The 21249-nt window shown below is 52.0% G+C and overlaps 5 protein-coding genes and 1 non-coding gene across 6 annotated transcripts; 2 read left to right on the top strand and 4 right to left on the bottom strand.

The window, feature by feature from the left end:
• Positions 1-382: 382 nt before the first annotated feature.
• QC764_507910 (uncharacterized protein) lies at positions 383-2761 on the top strand. Its single transcript, XM_062948045.1, has 2 exons — positions 383-1497; positions 1555-2761. The coding sequence occupies exons 1-2, from the start codon at positions 820-822 to the stop codon at positions 2545-2547; spliced, it is 1671 nt and encodes a 556-aa protein (XP_062799441.1). The 5' UTR covers positions 383-819; the 3' UTR covers positions 2548-2761.
• Positions 2762-2793: 32 nt separating this feature from the next.
• QC764_507900 (uncharacterized protein) lies at positions 2794-4421 on the bottom strand (the record flags this gene model as incomplete). The annotated part of the gene is made up of 3 exons (XM_062948044.1): positions 2794-3585; positions 3638-3874; positions 3957-4421. The coding sequence occupies 3 exons, from the start codon at positions 4419-4421 to the stop codon at positions 2794-2796; spliced, it is 1494 nt and encodes a 497-aa protein (XP_062799440.1).
• Positions 4422-6346: 1925 nt separating this feature from the next.
• Positions 6347-11147, bottom strand: USV1 (Up in starvation). The gene is made up of 3 exons (XM_062948043.1): positions 11110-11147; positions 8997-11030; positions 6347-8929 (listed from the first exon to the last, which is right to left on the bottom strand). Exons 2-3 carry the CDS (start codon positions 9509-9511, stop codon positions 7321-7323), a joined length of 2124 nt encoding a protein of 707 aa, XP_062799439.1. The 5' UTR covers positions 9512-11030; positions 11110-11147; the 3' UTR covers positions 6347-7320.
• A 3619-nt stretch (positions 11148-14766) lies between these two features.
• On the bottom strand, positions 14767-14853 carry QC764_0083610. The gene has a single exon. It is a non-coding gene; the product is annotated as a tRNA-Lys (tRNA).
• Positions 14854-16471: 1618 nt separating this feature from the next.
• Positions 16472-17192, top strand: QC764_507880 (uncharacterized protein). Its single transcript, XM_062948042.1, has 2 exons — positions 16472-16657; positions 16709-17192. Exons 1-2 carry the CDS (start codon positions 16624-16626, stop codon positions 16975-16977), a joined length of 303 nt encoding a protein of 100 aa, XP_062799438.1. The 5' UTR covers positions 16472-16623; the 3' UTR covers positions 16978-17192.
• Positions 17193-20481: 3289 nt separating this feature from the next.
• QC764_507867 (uncharacterized protein) lies at positions 20482-21165 on the bottom strand (the record flags this gene model as incomplete). Its single annotated transcript, XM_062948041.1, has 1 exon — positions 20482-21165. One exon carries the CDS (start codon positions 21163-21165, stop codon positions 20482-20484), a length of 684 nt encoding a protein of 227 aa, XP_062799437.1.
• Positions 21166-21249: the final 84 nt, after the last annotated feature.

Raw genomic sequence — 21249 nt, 5'->3', positions numbered from 1 at the left:
TCGTTGGCGTCGTTGTGGTCGTGCCCTGGTGTTGAAGCTTGGGTTGAATGTTTGGCGGTGATCCCTGCCAAGAGAATGGTCAGGGCGCAAAACCTCCCGAAATGGAGGCCAGGTCGTTGGGTTTGGGAGCCACAATTTTCAGGCGGGCGTTGGCGGCCCCAGTGGCATGCAGCTAGCTCATTGCCCCGCAATTGGTGTGCATGCGTGGCTGTGGGAGCTATTCCGTGCTGTGAGCTGTGAGGTCATCGCCGTTTTTGGAAGTTATGGTAACTGTTCTTGCCTGTGTACGGCGCTGGACCCTGGGAACAACACGACACAGACCATTGAGAATTACTTATGGCGCAAAGCAGGGACTGTGTACTTAAGTGACAACTGGCGGAAATTCGGAATGGCTTCCTATCGCTCACTCGATGTTTGGTGGTTCTCGGCACAGAGGCGATCGTATTCGCCTGTTGCTGACGGCAGCTGGTCCCTGCCGCGGGCTGGGCAAACCCCCACTCTCACTGCAAGTGCCCTGAGCGATTAAACATTTCCATCCGTCCAGAAGCCATCTTCCAAAAAACATCCACCAACGGGAGCTTCTGCAGTAGCCCACGACATCGCCGGCAGCAACACGTCGCCCCTGATCCTTGAGCCCTCCGATCATTGGGTCAAGCCGTTGTGATTGTCAATCGTGGTGTCAACAATGTCGAAGTACCGGCATCATTAATATTTGATAATTCACTTGTTCCTCCTGTCCGATCGAGCTCGAAAACGACGAATATCGATATTTACCACGCGCGCGCGCAACCACCCTCTGGGTGCGACCGAGCCACCAACATGGACTCGTTCCTCCAAGTTCGGGATATCATTCCCTTCCCACCCGGTGACAACTCGAGTGACACATTGATTGGGAATAGCCATCTCAACCTCACCACTCTTGAACACTGGAACTACACGCTATTCACAAACCAGACCCTCTCCAATGGCTCGTGGTGTCTTTTGGCTTGGGAACCGTGGATCGCTGACTTTGTCATGCCCAATGGCACCTTCGTCAACGCAACATGGTGTTGGTCTCCCGTTAATGGCATCGGAGAACGAGCCGGCACTTCGATTGGTTTCGCTGTTCTCTTTGGCGTCGCTCTTGTCCTGACCATCGTCGCGCTTAATCGACACGGTCGCCTCTACCTCCCCGTCACAAAGCGATTCTATCCCATTGGAAGGAGATGGCAGTGGTACTGGGGTATTATTGTCAGCGCTACTGCCGTTGTCAGTTTGTTTACCGCCATGGACGTCGACCGATACTATCTTCCCGAATTGCCACTTATCCTCACGAGTTTCTTCTGGTTTCTGATGCAGCTGGGCACTATTGCCCAGGTATGGGAAGCAGTGCGCCATTGGGGTAGTTGGATGGAACGGCAGTTTATAGATCCGGACCCCTACGCCTTGCGAGATGACGATAGAAGATCAAAGGTGGAATTCCATCTGCCCTTGATCTTCTATTTGTTCTGGTGGCTTGTACGTCCTCTCAGTTTCCGTCTTGGTACCCAACCCCTCTGACTTTTGTCTCTCCAGAACTTCTTCATGATTATTCCCCGAAACTGGACTCCCATCCAGCACCAGCGCTACCCCGAACAAGTAGTCAACGAAGCTGAGCCCTCCGCCACCGATGCCCGGTTCAAAGCCGCCGGCTTTTTGTTATTCGTCTGCTGGTGCTTAACAGTCTTCTCTCTCCGTCATTCGATCAAACACTACCGCCCACGCAACCGTGGAATCATCAACCGATTCGTAGGCTTCATTCGCATGACGCCTCTCCGATTCAAGCTCCTTATTCCCATCGCACTTGTCGTCCCAGCCTATCAGGAGCTTTGCGCATGGAAGTTTGAGTACAGCCCCTTGAACCTCGAAGGGAACCGAGCCGCTATTTTTGCTGGTGGCTACGCCCCAGCCTTATTGATCATGTACATCCAGGTCATCTTTGGGTTCATCAACGAGAATGAAGACAAAGAACTCAAACGCCAACGTATCGTACGCAACCAGCAGCTCGACCAGGAGATGGGCATCGTCAAGAAGCCCGGATGGTGGGCCAGAGTCAACGGAGAGGTGGTTGTGCCAGGAGAAAGCATGCGCGACCAACTCGTCCGCAATGTCAGAGAAATCCAGGGGAATAAACCGCGCAACAATGAAAGCCCGGCGTCAAACGATGTTCCAATGAGCCCGCTCTCCCCTTCCGCACCGGGCATGTCCCCAGCTGGGATAAATACACCGCCGACGTCACCACCACCGCTGTATAATGGTCGGTCAGAGCGAATTCGACAAGAAAGAGCCATGCAGGCGGTAGCTGGTGTTCTTTTCCCTCAAAATAGAAGTGCAGAGGCAGAAAGGAGAAGGAGGGAACAGGAGCTGATGATGGATGGCCCTGCACCCTCGGCAGCAGCTACGACGGCTCCACCACCACCGCCATATCCAGGTGCGACAGGGGAAAGGGAAGGGAGTGTAGCTCCTAGTGTGGGCTCGAGGGTGAGCCAACAGCCACCGCAACAGATAAGGAGCATGCTTGATATTTAGCGTTTTGGAATAGGAAGCCGCAGCGTAGTCTTTTCGGAGTGGACAAGAGAAAGCGTTTTGGATTCAGGTGGTATAGAATTGGTTTAGTTCAAAGTCAAATAATCGGTATCCTTGTTTCTTCTTGAGGATCAAAAACAGTATAGCTTTTCCATCAAGACGATCGTTTGACAGAACTTCCTATTATACTGAACTTGAGCTGCCGAGCTTCAGCTCATTATTAGCACACAAGTCGGCTAAGGCAAAAAGCTATTTTAAAGCACCTTCTGGTATATTTTGAGCGGCTGCTATCAACACAGCCTCGGTGATTGCTTTGCCACTGACCGGACTTGAGGGGTATCGTGGTTGATTGAAGAGAATCTCCAAGACCTTGCGGCCGTGCATATTGCTGTGGACGGCTGCGAGAAGCACAGCTTCTGTCAGATCGATTCCGCCCGCGTGACGTATAAGAAGCCGCATGGCCTCCCCATCCTGGGAGGCTGCTGCCGGGGCCAAGATCTGCAAATCATCCCTGTTGTACTGATGTCGACCTTGTAGCTCTTTGCGGAGACAATTGAATCCCTTTTCCATCTGGTTTGCCTTGCTGTACAGGAGGACGAGCTGATTGGTGGTCTCTAATCTCTGCGCTTTGCTCCCGAGGGACTTGCAGTTCCTTACACAATCCAGGAGAACCAGTGCCGCATCGTTGTAGTCCCCTACCGCTTCTAGAATGACAGCTGTACTTTGGTGACTCGGCCCCCTCTGTGGCTGTCGCTCCTCTCTGCATCCCCAGTCCCATATCAATGAGAAGCGGTATGGAAAGTTCCTAATGTTCTCTGGCCCGCAGCACGAGACTCTGCTCACGATGATAGAGAAGAGGCTTGAGCAAAGTCTGACAATGGTAGATTTTGACGCTCCCTTCATAATACAGACAATGTCACCCATCCGGACTGATCTCGCAGAAAGTGGAAGCGTCCAGCCTGCGGACGATGCAGAATCGTTGGGCTTGTGAAACCTTCCACTCGATGGATAGCTTCCGCCGCCCGTTGACATCATCGAATTCTACTCAAATTACTTTGCCCAGTACATGGCCATTTCCTTGTATCTCAGCCACCTGTGAGTGGGACCAGGTATCAACTGACACTAATGCACCGAATAGAGACTTTTTCACCTGCTTGAGAACAACATCCCAACCAACCCAATAGTCTAGGAATGTCTTGTGTGGTGGGTCGGTGGTACTCATGCCCAACAAGGCGAACACCTTGTCATGCACTAGGGTAGTCTGTCGGGTGTGATACATGTCGATCAGCTCACCCAGCTCGCTCTTGTCGAGCGAAGCAATGCCGGCTGTCTTCCTCGGACGATATATCGCCCGTCCCATTGAATACGCCACCGGACGGAGCTGGCTTTGTAGCTCTCGTGGAACATCAAACGTTGAAGCGAGCAGTTTCGAATGGGGAGCTTGGCTGAATCTGCTCCTGCTTCTTCAAATCATCTCTCTGATTTATGCAAATCGCATCCACCCATACAGCTCTCGGAAGATGCTGTTCTCGTAGAGCCAGCAAAGCCTCATACAGATTATCGGTGACGGATAGCCGACGAGAATCCACAGTTATGCTTCTCTGGTTTGACCAATCACCCCAAGTATATGAAAGGACCTCATAAAGATGTAATTCCTGGTTTTTTTCGGCCTGGCTCGAGGCCAACAACGGATACTCGCGCAGCTGGCAGACCAAGCGGCTTCTTCGATCCTCGCTCGGTAGAAGATGCAGCAAGCGAATGCTCCCTTGCCTCCTCAGTGCGGTATATTCGTATTCACCCTCTTGAACACCATGACAAGAAGCCAAGTCGTCAAGTTCGTATGTCGATGGTGGGTGTTGCCCTGGCTTTTCGGACATGGTGGCAGACTCCCCGGCTTCGTTGACAGGACAAGAAATGCCCGAAATCACAATATAGCTGCAAATACCGACTTCGTTCTCGGCTTTCAGACCTCTGGATTGAATAATAGGCGGTCGCAGTAGGTATGGAGAGTACCCGGAGCAATAAAGTCGGAAACGTAGGGACACATTCAACATAACCTTAGGTGATACCACTTAAATCGACGTGATCTACCAAGATGGGACGCCGCCAACGGTCCAAACAAGGCACACGCTGCACAGCAAAATCATTGTGCTGGCCAATCAGAGACCCATTGGAAAGTTGAGCACGGCCGGGCTGAGCTGCTCAAGAACCTACCTATGTGGCTGACACACCACAGGAGCGCTGTGCGTGGTGTCATAAAAAGACAGCAGGCTGCTCAACGCTCGGGCAGTGCTCGGTTCAAACTCTTTTCCAACAGGAAGGAGCAAAGCCCCCTTGTCTTTGAAAAGTGAATGCAGGCTTCAAAGGCATAATTACTACCAGACCCACCTAACACAAACCACCACCCCGAACATCAACACTCAACGCATAACCAGATTAACCTTCCCCCTCTCTACCTTGCCGCAGTAGGTTGCGACCACCTCCTACAGTCACTCCAACCACCACCTCATCACCTCTTCATTTCCTACATCTCCAAAAAAAAGAAAAAACAAAAAAAAAGGAAGAAAAGAAAAGAAATACCCGTGCCCCAAGGACTCCCTCCCCACCTTATTCGGATCACGCAAGCGAACTACTTCTACTTGAGGGTGGCCTGCTTGCATGGTTCAGAAAAGTGGGCACTCCCGGGGACACTGTACGGGTAAAAAAATAAAAAATAAAAGGAAAGAAACAAAGAAGTAAAAGACGAAAGAAAAAGAAGAAACAACGAAAAAAGAAAGCGAAGAAAAAAATAAAAGGCCACAGTCACCCTTCCCCCAAGCTACCATTGACTTCCTCCCCGAGTTCATGAACCAGATACTCAACACTAGCATCACCACACTTCCCAGCGCAAATCAAAAGACATGTAGTGCCCTGCCCCCCTTTTCCCCCCTCCCCCTACTCACATCCTATGATCCTATCACCCTAAATACCTACCTAGGTAATCAAAGCTTTGTAGCAAGCAAATTACCAACCATCAACAGAGCAGGTATGATACTAGGCACATCAGCCAAGGTACTCACTCGCAAATGGATCAAGCCCCAAACCGACCTTGACCCTCAGACAACCTCGTGACGATAAATCCGTCTCACTCAGGTAGATCAAGAATGGTGTTATTTACCCAACCAGCTATTCGCCATTCCCAACCGACACAATACTACAGATCCTTTCCGCAACCTCAACCTCAAACTGAGACTCAACAAATAGCCGCATCGGCAACTGATCTCCATACCCAACACCTCAAGTGCACACCGAGTACGACTTTCCATGCATCATTAGGTGCGTTCCTGGCACATCAAATAACCACAGCGCCCAGTGTACCTTGCATTCCAGCACAATCAGCTTGGGCAGTCCCGCAGTGGACAAACCACAAAATTGAGGTGATCAATCCAATAAACATATTTCTATCTAGTTATACTACTCCCGCTCCCAGTCCCTCCTATCCATCCCATCACGCCATTACAAAATCCAACGTCACATCCAGATCCACACTCTCAGATCTCCAACAAATGCACAACACTGCCTGTCTGCTGTCATGCACCAGCCGAAACCTGCAATGTGCCTGACTGCAACACGAACCCACCCACCCAAGCAAAAGCAGATCAAAACAAAAACAGCAAAAGCTTCCACCCTTCCTAAAAAAAACCAAGGCGCGCAAAACCGCCAGCCCATTGAGAGAGCCCAAACAAGCTAAACCCCCAAAGATGTTGTTCAAGGATCCGCAACAAAAAAAAGGAAGCGAACCCTTCCTTCCAGGGTATCAAGTCCATAAGTGACCACCAAAAGAGGACCTCGAGACAACCTGGGAGAACATAGCGATCATGTTTCTCAGTCTTATCCACCTCCCCTGATCATCTTTTCCCAAAAGTTCCCCGCCAACCCCTGACCAAGCCACCATCCCCATATAACGGGCATCTCTGCAGCAAGGACGGTGCCTGACTGACCGACCAAGCAACCCAACACCCCCCTGACGACATCGACCAGAATGCGACAGTAGAGACCAACCAATATTCGACAATCGGAACAGCAAGGAGAAAATGCAGCGCTAAATCTTTGTTGTCGTGTCATCGTTGCGTCGCAAGAGCAGCACTGCGTCCTTATCCATAACGTAGTGTCGTAGTCTCATATCGTCGTAGCCGGCATCGTCGTCACATCTCACCGTGCCATCACCTGCAAGAAACTGCGTAAAAGAATAGCATCCATTGAAGAGGTGCCCAAAAGTTCCCAACCCGACCATGTACCGCATGCCGCCCCGTATCCGAGAGTAGAGAAGATGGGTATCCCTATACTAGAGTGCCATGGCCTGGAACCGTTGGTTGTCATTTCGTCGTAACACAAAAGGAAAACAACAAGAAAATTGTCATAACTTGGCATAAAACCCAGACCCAAAAAGGAAATAAGAAAACAGAAATGAATCCTCTAAATTGCAACAAAAGATGACCGACCCCTAGTATCCTGTGTAGTGCCTGCTGACATCCAAAAAGAAAAAGACCGCCAATCCCAGTATCCAGATGTGTATGTATGCAGCGAGCGTGGTATCAAATGCCAAAAGAAAATGAGTGATCAAATCTGTATAGCCCAAACCGTTGGATGCAGCGAGTGTAGGCGGGTGAGAGAACGGGTATCAAAAGCAAAACGGCCTCCGCGCTAATCCAAGTCGTGTGTTTCCGAGGTCCAGACGCCATGCAGTAATTCCAATTCGTGATTCGTAGATGTCATCTCCCCATTAAGCTGGGGGCCTCAGTATGCCGTTGCCGTCGAGCCTTCGCTTGTGGCGACGGCCACAAGAGCCTGCAACCGCCGCAGAGACTCGGGGTTGTCGCCCCGGGACATTGGCCGCTCCAGGATCCGCTCCATGCTGGGGCCGGATGGCTGTTGTTGGTGGATGCCAAGCTGTTGTTCCCTGGCAGGGAATCCCTGGAAACCACGAACGTTGGGGTGAACAATCCGATCAACATGTGGGCGGCCTTCATGGATGGTCTCCTCAACAGGGTGGGTAGGCACTGGACCGTGATACCATCCATGTCTTCGGGACTCACGAGGTGTGGTGATGGATGGAGCCGACATTGTGTAGTGATGCCTAGAGCCGACAGGAGGGGCCACATTGATGGGTGGCGGGCCCTGAGGAGGCCTCAGATCTTGTTCGAACCGGACGGTAGGTTGCATGGGTGCGGCATGGGCTTGCTCAGCGCGAGCCATCAGGGCTTGAGTGGCTTCGTTGGCCCATGCTCCCGCGCTATCCCGAGGTGGCGTGTTGATGTCAAGTCTTGTTATGCCCCGATGCAAGCCCATATCCCACTGTGAGCTAGGCCTTCGGTCATCCGAACCGAGGTCACCGGCCGGTAACAAAGCTGGGGGCCGCGATGCCTCCGAGTCGATCATCATCGGGGACGGGTTGCGGCGGGGAGGTGTGGGCGGTCTCCGCGGGATAGGATCAAAAGACTCGATACCGGGCAGCCGCAGTGTTTGAGGTGGTTGGTTTCCGGTATTGGCGGGTGGAAGCTTAATGCTGTCGGGCGGGAACTGAGATGGAGTGATGACCTGGCTCAGTCTGCTTGCCCCGTTGAAGCCCGCGGTATCGGGGTGCCACGTTCGTCGTCGCCAGGCCTCATCGGCCGTCGACACTGAATCCCGCCTTGACCAGTTTGAAGTGGACGTTGTGGGCGATGAGAGAAGACCATTTTGGCCAGGAGAAAAGGCACCGCTGTTGGACGCGTTGAGCGAAGGGCCAAACAGCGGGCCGCGGAGACTGGGGGCATGAGGCGATTGGAACGGGTTTCCACCAGACGGAACGCTTAGTCGGCGGCCTGGGGTGCGGGACCCGGCGGCAGCATACATGCTATGCGAGCGTGAGTGTGATGAACCAGGAGAGGCCACCGGACCCCATCGAGGGCTATTTTGGCCTGTCGAAAATGTGGCTGATGTGGGAGTGCTCATGTCCGGTGAGGCGGCCCTATAGTATTGGCCATCCGGTCCGCGATATGACTCGAGAGAAAGTCGGGATCGGGGGTCGGCCATGACCAGAGGAGGCGGACGCCGGCGTGCCTCACCACCACCATAGGCCGAGGCTATCGAAGCCATGCTTGTGATGCTAGATGTTGACAGAGATTTCGAGTGTCCTCGACCCCCAGGTCCAACACTGCCAGCTGTCGCCGCTCTCGCCCTGCCAGTCGTTGGCCGCACCCTGTCGGTCCTAATCTGTCTCTGAAATCGTGTTCCTGTCGCTGCTAGCGAGTCAATCGGAATATCTTCGTTCACATGCACTGTTTGTGCATGTTGTCTCAAGTTATCGAGTCGAGAGAATCGTCTGGAGCAGTGGCATTGGAAGGGGCGTTCTCCAGTGTGTTTTCTGCGGTAATCTCCTCGTCAATACCTCCTTCTTATTTTCCAACGGAAATATGGTTGGTAGTACGTACCTGATATGGCGGGCCAAATGCTCGCTCCTGGTAAAGCTCAGATTGCACGGTGGATAATCCGTGCAATAGAATCGCTGCGACTTTTTCTTCTTCGACTTGGTTCCGTCGGCGTTCTCGCTGTCGTCGTCTGATCCAACTTCCTCACCGTGTTCTCCATCTGAGTCATCCATATCCATGTCGTCCGAGTCCCTAGACTTCCTCGAGTGCTGCGAATTTTCTCGCTTGGGTGTGGATTCCGTCGTGGGTTCGGGGACTTGTACCGACTCGGGAAATGGTGATGTCGGAAGTGGTTTCTGAGATGCCAGTGCGCCTGTTCCAAAGTTTACTCGTGTTGGTGTTGTGGCTTCGTCAACAGGCCGTGAAGCCTGCGAAGGCGCTGTGCTCGGTCTCGGTGTCGTCATCGTTGTTGTTGTCGTCGTTGTCGCCGTCAAAGTCGTGGAAGAAGGGGGTATTTCATGTTTGATGGAGTCCGTTGCCAGGAGCGGTGTGTTGACTGGGCGAAACGCTGCAGCCATGGTGAGAGGTGCCTATGGTGGGTGAGGGAGGGTGATGCAAGAGTGCAACCAGATGCGGGAGCACAGGCGAGGGGTTCAGGGTAGATATGCGTGGGCTTGCCCGGTGAGGCTGAGACGACCGAGTCCGCGGCAGGGGTAAGTGCGGGGAGCCGGCGGCGGCGTTTGGGAATGATTGAGCTAGGGACAAAAGAGAGTGGTCGGAGAGGGAGAGGGGCAGGAGGATAGGGAGAAAAGGGGCCGGCGGAGGCTGATCATTCGAAAGCTTGCTGGTGCTCGTGCTCGTTAGCCAGAAAAGCGTGTTGTCTTGTGATGATGATTGCACCAAGGGGCCCCGGATAGCGGCTTTTTTTTCTCTTCGGTCGCAAGGTTGGGTTTCTGTGGGAAGAAAAAAAAGATGGCGACGGGAAGCAACCCAGAGCTTGTCGTTTCCCCCTGGCTTCCCTGTCTCCCTGGGTCTTCCGGGATTCGTGGTGGGGTTCCTGAGGGCGGCACAGGCACAGGCTGAACAGGAAGCAGGTCGATCACCGCAAACACATTCCCTTGGTGAGTGGAAAAGATGAATGCGCCAAGTGCTCTGTCAGAAAAGGCAGAAGCAGGTCCCAGACAGCGAAGGTGAAAAAGCGTCAGCCAAAAATGTGCCTGCGATATGAGACGCTGCTGGACAGCAGATGGCAGGGGGGTGCGGAAGTGTGGCGAAGACCTGTCGTCCGGGTGGGCCGTCCAACGCAGGCTTGTCCAAAAGGGGGCTGGCAGATCAACAATACAACCTCCAGACAGCCAGCGACAGCAGACACCGGAATATCTGCAGTGGGAGGGAGAGTGGGCGAAAAATGAGTTGAGTTAGTTGACCTCGAATGCTTGGCCAACCACCTGTAAGTTTCCAGTTCCAGTTGCAGCAGCTCAGCAGCTTGCCGTGGTCCAGATCTCGGTCGGGACTCAAGCTTCCAGTTGGCTCGTTGGGTGGCTCGTCCGCCGCCCTTGCTGACGAACTACTGTAGTGATGGGCCAACCACCGTGAGTAGATGCTTTCTTACCGCGGGCCTGGCTGAATGCAGCCCATGCAATGTTTTCCCTATCGGACAAAATGCAGCGTGGATCTTAGGGGAGCGATGTATGTCGTGACGCGGTTGGTGGAAATGCAAGACGAGAAATCGAACAACGTTTCGCTACTATCCGTAGATGGTGGTGAGGTGGGCAAACAGAAGAAAAGAAAAGAAAAAGGCAGGAGAACCGCAACCCGTCAGACACCAACAAAATGGTCGATAGGTGGTGAGGATTACCGCACAGTTGCGCCGGACCTGGGCTTGGCATACGCTTTCTTTGGTGCTGTCACACAGACTTGGGGACTGCTTGGACTGGGTTGCTGCAGCTTTCTGTGATAGGAGAGCTCCCGGCAGCCTGCAGCCTTGGAAGTAGGATGTTTGGAGACTCTGGGGAGGTGAAGATATGAAGGTTAATGCCGGGACAGGGACCGCCTCCGTGTGTGTGTGTCTGATGCGTGGATGCCTCGATGAGATTCCTGGTTGATGACGATGGCGAGAGTGATGATTGTCAGGTCGAAGCAGATAAAGGAACCAAAGACATGGGATAAGACGGACTTGAGCATGGATCTTTCTGGCCACACCCAACGCAGCCAAGTCCGGGCAGAGAACGGTTGCGGGAGGGGCGCACTTTCTCTTGTTTCGGTGCGATCTTGAACACTGCCTACCTACAAGAAGCTCCAAAAAAATATGATAAAGAACCCGACCCCTCACTTTCCCGATCTCGACCCTGAAAGAGCTTAGCTCTCGGCGCTAGACAGTTTAATACCAGGGCTGGCGTCCAGATTATTGGGACAGCCAGTGGCTATTTTGGAGGGGCACGAGGGGCACCACGGGAGGGACAGAGGCAATGGGACCGGGAGGAGGTTGGACCTTCCTTTCGTCTGATCAACTTTTGTTTTGGTGCAGGTGCGGTGCAGGTGCAGGTAGGTGCTGCCACGCTTGCCTGCCTTCTCAATATAACTTCCCGTTTGCCCCTCTAATATTGCAACTCTATCTTCGTATAATGCGCGCACAGCCCAGCCACCAAGAGGTGTTGTCCTGCTCTCTGATTTGTTTTCTCTTCTTCTACATACACTGCATTTATTACAACAGGCGGTCAGCTCCGGTTGGGGTCAGGTATCTCCTGCTCTTGCTCGGGCAAGAGATCAGGCCAAAAAAAGGAGGGGCAGGGCATTTCAAGACAGGGACACCGCTGCTGCAAGCAAGAAAGCACAAAGTTTAAATACGGTCATCTGGACATCAACGTGAAGGTGCCGTAATCATTAAACAATCCATCGGCTCGTCTGACTCACTGACAGCTAATAGCAAGGTACTCAGTTGTAGGTACCCTTCCAGGTTCTCTTTCCCGTCCTTTGTCCTGATTCCACGCAGTTGCCGCCTTCGTCGGGTACCTGGCTGCTGCTGCACTGACCAAGAGATGCAGCTGTACCTGTTCGGGTGCCTGGAGAAGAGGAGCTCAGTCCAAGCAGTAAGTGGAGTTGGAAGCTGCCCCTCTTTGAGTTCTCACCACCAGCTTCATCTGCTGAAGAATCACGTCCTACTAGGTAATCCGGCAGTACCCTGGTGGCGTTCCACCTCTTCGGTTTCTCTCCGACCATGTGTTCCCTCCGATGTGTTACAAGGCTGCTTCAGAGTCAGACACAGCCCATCACCAACCAGACTCGTTTTGGGCCATCTCCCTGCCGTGTTCCCCGAGGCTGGGTTCTTGTCTTTTTCCCTTTCTTTGTGTCCAGTGCCGGTGGGAAAAGAACCGGATTTGACGGGGCTCTGGCATCGGCGCAGCGGCGGCGTTATCTCTTTTTCTGAGCCGTGACTGCCGCTGACCGCCCATCAGAGCCATCAGGCCAGCCATGCAACGGTCGATCCCAATGCTCCCGATCAGCAGATGGAACCAAGACACCAAGCCCCAGCATTCCTGGGTCTTCCTGGGCCGGCCTGCACAAGCGAGCGATCATCTGTGACGGCGCAGGTTCTGTGGCTTCTCCTCTTTTGGCATCGCCGGCGGATGGCGGGGTTCCTCGCCCATCGCCAGTTCATTGCGTCATCGTGTCTTGGGCGAATGCAACAGTGGGGCTTGACGCCAGACGTCGCCAGGGGTTAGCGACCAGGGCCCAAATGTCCCCCGGATTGGGCATAGTGAGGTTATCAATCTTCAACATCTAGACATCACAAAAATTATTCAACATTCTTGGATTTGTTCTCGAAGCCGCCATCGAAAAAGAAAAAAAAAGGGGTCTGCCGATCTCCGGAGGATTTGCTGGCCGGCCAGGTGCAGTGAGGCCCGTGGAGGGTGTCACACCAGAAAGCCGACTGATGTTGTGTTCCAAGCTTCAGAGGAAAGGTCGCCCTGGAAGGTGCCTGGCCTGGATGGAGAGCACCCAAGCTTCGTGGTGCACCTGCATGAACGAGGCACAATGACTGTCCAGGTGACGAGGACGCGGGCCCGTCGGGTTGCATTTCCAGCTTCCATGTCCTGCTTCCCTCACTCACCGCTTTTGACAGCCTCCTTTGCGTTGCCTGTGTGGGATGCCGAATATAAGTTTAACGACGTGGCAGCTCGAAGCGGAGCCTGGTCTCTTCGGGGGCAACAATACTTTGTGCGCAATTCGACTGCTCACGTATGACCAGTCAACAATCCCAGACGTCGAAATGCCGACCGACCGAATGCGAACAACAACCTGTAAGATATGATCAGTTCTCGGCGGTGGTCAGACCAAAGTATTCCCCGACGTTTCCATTCCGGAGGATTCACAACTTGGCCGAACCCGAGGACATGATAACACATCGCACACTCGCCACATGCCAGCTCGACACTCTCAAAAAGTTGACATGGCGCTATTGGTGGGGCGCATACGGAGTAGGTCCGCCGACCAAACAGTGAACAACCCGACAACCCCCTTCTCGTTGTTCGGTCCATGGACTCCGTACCCGTCCGAGTCCCTGAATGCCACGACACCTGACCCATGACAAAAATGGACATCTGCCATGCCATGCGTGCCATGTCAAGAGACGGGCCGCATATTGCGAAATAAGTGCTATGGTGTTTTTTGGCCCCTGTGCCTGTGTTCCTGAATTAGCCCTCTGCCTGCTTCCGACGACAATCCACTCCAACTGCCGCTTGTCGTGTAGATACACGTGTGTCATTCGTTGTCCTGAGGTTCTAGAGCCGCTCGTTGAGGATCAGCTTGGAGGTTTCGAAATATGCAAGCACTTCCATGCTGCAGGTGGTGGCGGCAAGCCATGGCGGTACCTGAGCCCGATTCCTCTCTTTCGGCTCGTTGGCCGAATCCGAGTGATTCCTGACTGATGGGAACGCAACCACTCAGAGGAGAGGAGGTTACGTACGTTTTCTCACTCTCACTTACGGTGCCCGGAGCCTGGTGAGAGTGTGTTCTCATGACGGGACTTTTGGATCTCCCTTGCACGGAAGGTTGCAGTAAGTACAGATCTTCCTTTTCTTTTTCCCTCAGATCCTCTTGAGGAAAGGGAATACGATACGGAGAAGGCATTGGACATGACCAACCGCCCTTGCGTTATGCTACTAGTGACGCTATGGAAACGTTCCATGCATGCGACGCTCGATGCTTGGTGCAGGGCAGGTTAGCGAGCACACAGCATGAGTTCCTTACTTCGAAAAGCAACACCCCCTCAAAGTGTTCAGGGAAGGTGGTGATAACTGAGGAGTGGGATATATATTGCCATCCCCCATCCCGTCAGTCTTGGCCCATATATTTGCTCCTGCGTTCGCCGCTCTCGATCCCGTGTTACTTTATTGGGTAAGTCGTCCTCATGCGCGGGGAGAATATGACAAAATATATCGTGATGATAATATCTCTTATTCAATCAGTATACAATATCTATCATATTTGCTGCTGCTGTTGTTGATATCGTCTCTTCTGCCCCTCGTTTAATTCCAACGGGTGCTGATTCAAAGCGGGGCAGCCAGTTTTCTTTGCTTCCGACCACCAAAAAAAGAAGAATATGGGGTTACAACTGGGCTCACACGTGCCATCATCGTCTTGGCTGCCGGGATGCTATTAATAAGCAAGACATTGGACAGTGCCCACATTCCAGTGCTGACGCTGTGTTGATGATGGCCAAGGAGAAGATGCTCACCTGGGCAACCATCAGCTCTCAAGAGGTAAGAAAAGGGTTAGTAGAGGAAGGAAGGGGGAAAAGAAAAAAAATAAGAATCGTCGAAGACGGGAATTGAGCCCGACGTGGGGGTCGAACCCACAACCTTGAGATTTCGGAGTACTCCTTAAGAGTCTCACGCTCTACCGATTGAGCTAGCCGGGCAGGCCAACCAATGTTTGATGGTGGTGCAGTCTGGATTTCGGTACTATGGTAGGTTTGAAGTCGAAATGATCTTGTCAAAGAGAATGAGTAAAGATTATCAGTAGCGCTTTTGAGACTACTGGATATGGGTGAATTTTTTCTGCATCAAAGCCAAGACACCTTGAATAAAAAGCAACTTCCCTTCGCGCAGCCTAACTCCTCTGGACTCTGGAATGTACCCTGCATACAACCGCCCTCAGCCGCATAGACCAAGGACTCACCAACAGCAATATATTTTGCCTTCATTCCAACCGCGTCAAGAGTGGTAGATGGGTCGTTGACCGAGGCACGGCTGGCTACACAGCATACAGCGGCTCGTTCGCTGGAAGACACTTATGCGGGCTTTTTTCAACGGCAGGGAGGAGAGCACAGCATTCTCTAGCGCTTATGATAAGATAGTTTGTGGCTTGTTGCCGTTATGCAGATTTATGCAGTGGGTATTCGCGGCAATGGGGAGGGAGAGTCAGGGCGGTGGTTGGTTGGCTTATGGCGGTTGGGTGCATGCATTTGTGTGGAAGCCTTGAGTGGTGAGGAGCTATTCTGGGTTGTTAGGGGTGATATTGGGTCTAGATGAGTAGATATTCTCTTGAGTAGTTCAATCACATACCTAGAGAGTGGTAAGTGGGTTTTGAACAAGAAATTGGAGAATGAAGGTGAATGGAAGGGTGATTCATTAGCATGATCAGTACTTCAAAAGATGAGAGATGTTTTTGGGATGTGGTGTGGCACCTCGGTAGGATCTTGATGCAAGGTGCTGTACCTGGCGTTGTTGGGCGGTTGATGGCGTTAGCTTCGAGGTGATGCTCACTAGCTGACCTGACTGACTGGTAAGGACTCATCTATGGTACGGGATCTAGAGCAAACGATTGCCTCGGGACTTGTACATGCGCAGTTCCATCTTATTTATTCGAGGCGAGCGGTTAGGCAAAGGCTGCTGTTGGCTTCCAACCCTGTGGCTTCTGCAGGCTTGATCCTTCGGTCCACGGGGCTGGATGGCTGATATAGAGTTGGGGGCGGTGGTCTCTGTGAATTATTGGCGTCGAAGCTTGAAAAGGTCGACACATCAAGATCTGAACAAGGCAGTTTGTTGAGCTGGGTTTTTCTCAGACATTGATCATGAGGACAAAGCAAACCCATACTTCCGAGGAGACGCTGACAAAACTTTGCCATCGGCAATACCTTCCTTTTCACTTTAAGCACCAAAAGAGAAATTTGTTCAGGACGAAGGCATCCGAACCGATCAGTGACTTCCACATAATCAAAGCCCCCATGCATAAATGATGTGCGCTGTCAAACCATCAATGCCAAGCATTTTACCCCTATTGCCGATTCAGGGGCTGGGATGATCAAACCACACCTGTCACCGCTTACTACCACAACACCAAGGCATTTCGGACGGCAATGGTTTGTTGACTCGGTAGGTACTAGATCGGCGGTATTACTTGATCGTATTGTGAGCACTGTTGACACAACTGTCCGGACGATAGTATGATCCGCAGCAGTGACAGTCGCATCGTTCCCGGTCTTTCAGAAGGGAAGTGATTGTCGTCCTCTAAGTGAAGAAGTGCAATAAACATCGACTACATAAAGCGTCGCAAATCCGGGGAAATGGAGTTATTATCATTCATGCTTCCATCATCTCATCTCTTCATCCGATTCACTTCATCAAACGACCTGGTGTCGGCATCAGCTCTGTGAGCCTTTTATCCAACTTTTAACACCGCTTCCAAGATGGTCCGCATCACTGCAACTGCCCTCCTGGCTTGTAGGTGACATGCCTTCCACAGGACTTTGACTTTTACTAACGAGGTCTTAGTCGTCGTCACTGCCATGGCACAAATCACACCCAACAATGCCGGTGCGAGAAACGTTGGGCAGGGAAACGGCTCGCAGTTCATCACTGGGGGCTGCGTCAACAATGCCGACTGCGCTTCAGGGTGTTGCGCTGATGCGAATGGCGTGGGGGTTTGCTCTGCTGAGGCTGCTCAGTTCCAAAATGGGAAGAATGGATGTGGCTTTGTTGATCCGAATGCTCAGGGGACCATTGCTGCTGCTCAGGCTCAGGTTGCGCGGCAGGGATTCTGAGGGAAAGAATCATGTAGATGGGAGTGTTCAGCTGGCATGAGCTATCTTCCTGCAGCCTGACGTTTCTACCTACTAATTAACCTGCTGACATGCTGAAATCGCATTTGTATCCAGTCTTCCAATCGCGTACTTGATGTCAAACAAATGATAATGATAGAGAAAGATACAGACAGATTTCAGTTCCCGAGTGGCCTCTGCTACCCAAGAATAAGCTCGGCATCCTTCTCCATACTTTCCCATGCTGTTCTGATCACGTGGCCCACACCCCGTCGATATGCCACCCCATCGATCCACTCCACCCAGAGAACGTTATAGAAGGTTTAGATGTCCTTATCGTCATTCAACGGAGAATCGCCATCGTAACCACGTAAGATCGCCACAATGTCACACGGGTAGCCTATGGTCTCATCCCCATTCTTCTTCTCATTCCTCCAGGAGTTCAGCAATTCGTATCCTCTTTGCTATGCGGTCGAATTTCGTCCACTTCTTGGTCTTCAGAGTTTCGAAGTACAAGGGGGAGCTCGAGAAACATTTGATATAGGTCGAATGGCTCTTCTGTGCTCCCAAGCTCTTCTGGCATCAATATGCGCTCCTTGTCACCCCAAAGACGCCCCTGTTGCGTCAAGGCACAAATGTATCTCCCTATAGGCTGCGGTATTTGTGCTACAGACGATTAAAGGTGTCTTCCATAGGGGACGGGATGACGAAGAAAAGTGGTCGGTAAGCCAACTCCAGGGATATAACCAATCTGCTCGACACTCGCCCCATCTAAGTTCTGATAGGAAGCTTGATTTCGGACATAGGCGTTGCTCTTTTGGAAAAAGAGTCGGCGTAGTAGGTTGGCCTCTGCACTAAGCTCTATTTGATTTGGTTGGACAAGGAACTTTTGATGTTGAGCAACCCTTCAACCATGCGGGAGGTTGCTAATGTTACCCATGTATTCTGTTTTCTAACTGTACTAGTCATTTTGAGGGGGAATTTTGACAGGGGTAGAAATGACGGAGCAACGTAGTTTCCATGTGGGGATCGATATGGTTTGTTGTGGAGGTCGAACGTTGTCCTGCCCGAGGAGGCCCCCTTCCCAATACTGCAGAATTTTACCCTTCCAGCCAGACCAACCCCAACAAGGTGGACACTCCCGGGAGTGACTGGATGCTTGCCGTACTTCAGTGAACGGTACGGTTGTCTGAGTGCGCCAGAGTAGCGCAGAGTCCAACAATGATACAGGAATGCCATGAAGAAAGCCGCGTGGAAACTGATGTTCAATATAGATCGCTAGGGTTCCCTCGAAAGCAAGCAAAGCGTCTTCGTCATATGTCAATGAGCGTTGGTTAAATGTCGAAATGTCCTTTCCCAGGTCGGTCAGACTTGCTGCTCCCACACCCACCCTACTCCGGCAGACGTTATCTAGATTAGGTTTATTCAGGTCTCCTATCGACTCGGTTCTCGTCCTGTAATCACGCGCAGCGAAGACATCGTCCTCACAGAAAAAGGATTCTGCACACCTCCACCAAACAGACCCGTCAACAGATGTTAACCGTCGCTGTGAAAACTGGAGTTCCTGCCACGTCCAACCACGGCGTGCCCATGTGGTTCCTTCCAGTGCAAGATTTTGTGGGGCACGCACGGAGATGGTGTCGCTGAGTTCTAGTTCGGGGTGCAACCGTCGAGGCTGAGAAACGTTGGGAATACCGCGCAAGCCATGGTCGGCATCTAGGCCATCGCCAGCTACAATAGTAAGTCGAGTGTTCTCATATATCTTGGCCATATCCCGAATTTGCGTATATTTTGAGCCTTCTTCATGAACGATGCAAAGCGAGTCGACCCATAAATATCTCTCGTCTATCAAAGGGACCAGACCAATAGCATCGTTGATAGGCGCAGGCATCATTACTCTTAACCGATCAAATACACGGTCCTTTTGGTGAGCCAACAAATTGGCGCGCTCTGTCCTGAGCATCGCTACCTGTCCCCACACATAGCTCAACGCAACATACTGTAGTTCGGCCTTTGCTGGTACCAGGCATTGCTTCTTGGTGTCAATAAGCCACGCCATGGACTGGGGAGGTTCACCCTTGATCAAGCACTTTCCACCGTGGGCTCTTTCGCAGCCATGCTTCCAAGAGTTCACCTGGTCGAAGTTGATATCTTTACGATCGAGACTTGTCACGCTGTCTAGTCGACCTTTTGATAAGCATGCCAGACTTGTGTCTGTTGATCCCCGATTTTCTTTTGTGTCGTCAAACTCGAGGGCTAGGAAATTCATCCGTTTCCAGGCTGGACGGGCGAATGCATTCAAGGACACCGTTGCCGAGTGCCCAAGCCTCTGGCGCGTTACATACTCGGAGTTGAAGAAAGACTAGTGAGCTTCGCACCCCGAATCCGAAACTAGGTGGCCATACGTGCCCAATCCACTGATTTTCTATATCATGGGAAGGTAGTCAGCAACTGAATTCTACTGAAATTTAAAGGCCAAGCGTATCCGCAAGCACTATCATCCTGCCCCTTAAAGTGCAGATGGGTATCTCCTTACTGTGGTTAGGTATGAACCACTCATCTCTTTCGTGTTGGCTCTTCAGGTAAAACGAGACTACCTCCAAAATCTTCCCGCAAATCTTGCACGAAGGGTTCGACAGAATGTTGAGGGGGTTGATTCGAGATGGATTCCGAATGTACGTCAGTATATGGAAATTCAATCGATAAGACTGGACCTGCGGTGAAAGACCTTCTCTCCTCGAGGAGAAGACGGCAACTATCGCGAACTTGAAGGAATTTTAAACGGAATGGGGCTTCAGGTCGATGATTTGGCTGCAACATTGGCCCTTTGAAAAGACATGACGGCCTGTGGATAAAAGGGTATGTCGTGAAGTCCAAAGACCTCTCCGACCCTTTGCGGGGTTTGTCAGTCACTGCCACCTAACGATAGTTGAGTGGATGTAAAGCTTTTGTAATTGACAATGCAGCCACAGTTATTGTTTCATCACGTGTTTAAATGATTGAGGGAAGCTTATCGGACGTGTGGTCTCGTTGGAGAACATGAGCTACCCTGGCTAACCCTAAACACCGTGGTGAAGAAACGGAGACTGCAGTTGGGAACGAGCCCTCTAAAGATACTTTACAAGCCTTCAAGGGTTCAAAAAGGCTTTCAATATGTTGGTTTTTGAAGATAGGTAAGCTACGGCAGTTCGGAAGTTTGAGCCTCAGTCGAGAGGTACGTTAGAGGTATCTCTCGCTGTAGCGTTTGATACTTTGTCACAGTCTCTATTATACTGTCCACAGCCTGTTCTCCTATCTGAGTTCCAGGATTATCCCCACCTTTTGAACATGAATTCATAATCCTCATGATAAACCCATAATTAAAAGGAAAAGAATGAAAAGGCCGAAACAACACAGGATACACTGAGCAGTGGCCCTGCCAATACAAAAAGAAACGCATGGTTGAATTCATGATGCCCTATCACGGAAAACCCCAAACCCATGGGAATCCAAGACCTAAAGTCCCCTCTACTCCTCCACCTTCACCCTCCCCCCCTCAACAACCCACTCAACCCCACCCTTCACCCACCCCCCATAATCCCCCATATACCTCCCCTCCGTCGCTCCCCCTTCAACCAAAATCTCCTCCTTCCCCACCGGCGCCCACCACATCCCCTCTAGGCTCTCCCTATCCAAACCAACTTCATACTCCAACCCCGGCTCCAACCCATCAACACCAGTAGGCTGCACCGACCTCCTTACCCTCCTCTCCCTTCCTTCTTCATCCACCTCCCACCCCTTCTCCGCGATGGCCTTTGGCACAGGCCGGATTTTATTCACCCCTCCACCTCTCCCAAAGGGGGTTGAGATTGTGGTGGGAGTGTTAGGGAGTAAAGTGAGGTAGAACTGCTCGTCTGAATCGCCTCTGACGCGGGTTACGGGGGAACGGTTGACTTGAAAAAGACAGGTTTCGATTTTTTGGCGGGAGGGGAGGGAGTGGATTGTTATTGTGCGGTTTGTTAGGGCGGAGGGTAGGGCCAAGGGGCGGTTGAAGGTGCAGAGGGTTATCGGGGTGGGGTGGTGGGTGAGGAGGGAGAGGGTTAGGAGGGGGGGGAGGGGGTTGGTGGTGAAGGAGTGGGTTTCTGGGGTGATGGTTATGGTGATGTGGATTTTGGCGGGAGGGCTGGTGGTGGCGGGGGTTGTGGTGGACATGTTTGCTGGTGTGTTGTGTCGTTGGGTGGTGTTGCAGTTGGGTTAAAGAGTTGAAGACGATGAAGGTTGATGATTGTGACGCAG

Source organism: Podospora pseudoanserina, chromosome 5, assembly GCF_035222485.1.
Source record: "Podospora pseudoanserina strain CBS 124.78 chromosome 5, whole genome shotgun sequence".
NCBI classification, from domain to species: Eukaryota; Fungi; Ascomycota; class Sordariomycetes; order Sordariales; family Podosporaceae; genus Podospora; species Podospora pseudoanserina.
Note: the sequence above shows the minus strand (reverse complement) of the source record. Positions and strands in the feature narration are given on the sequence as shown.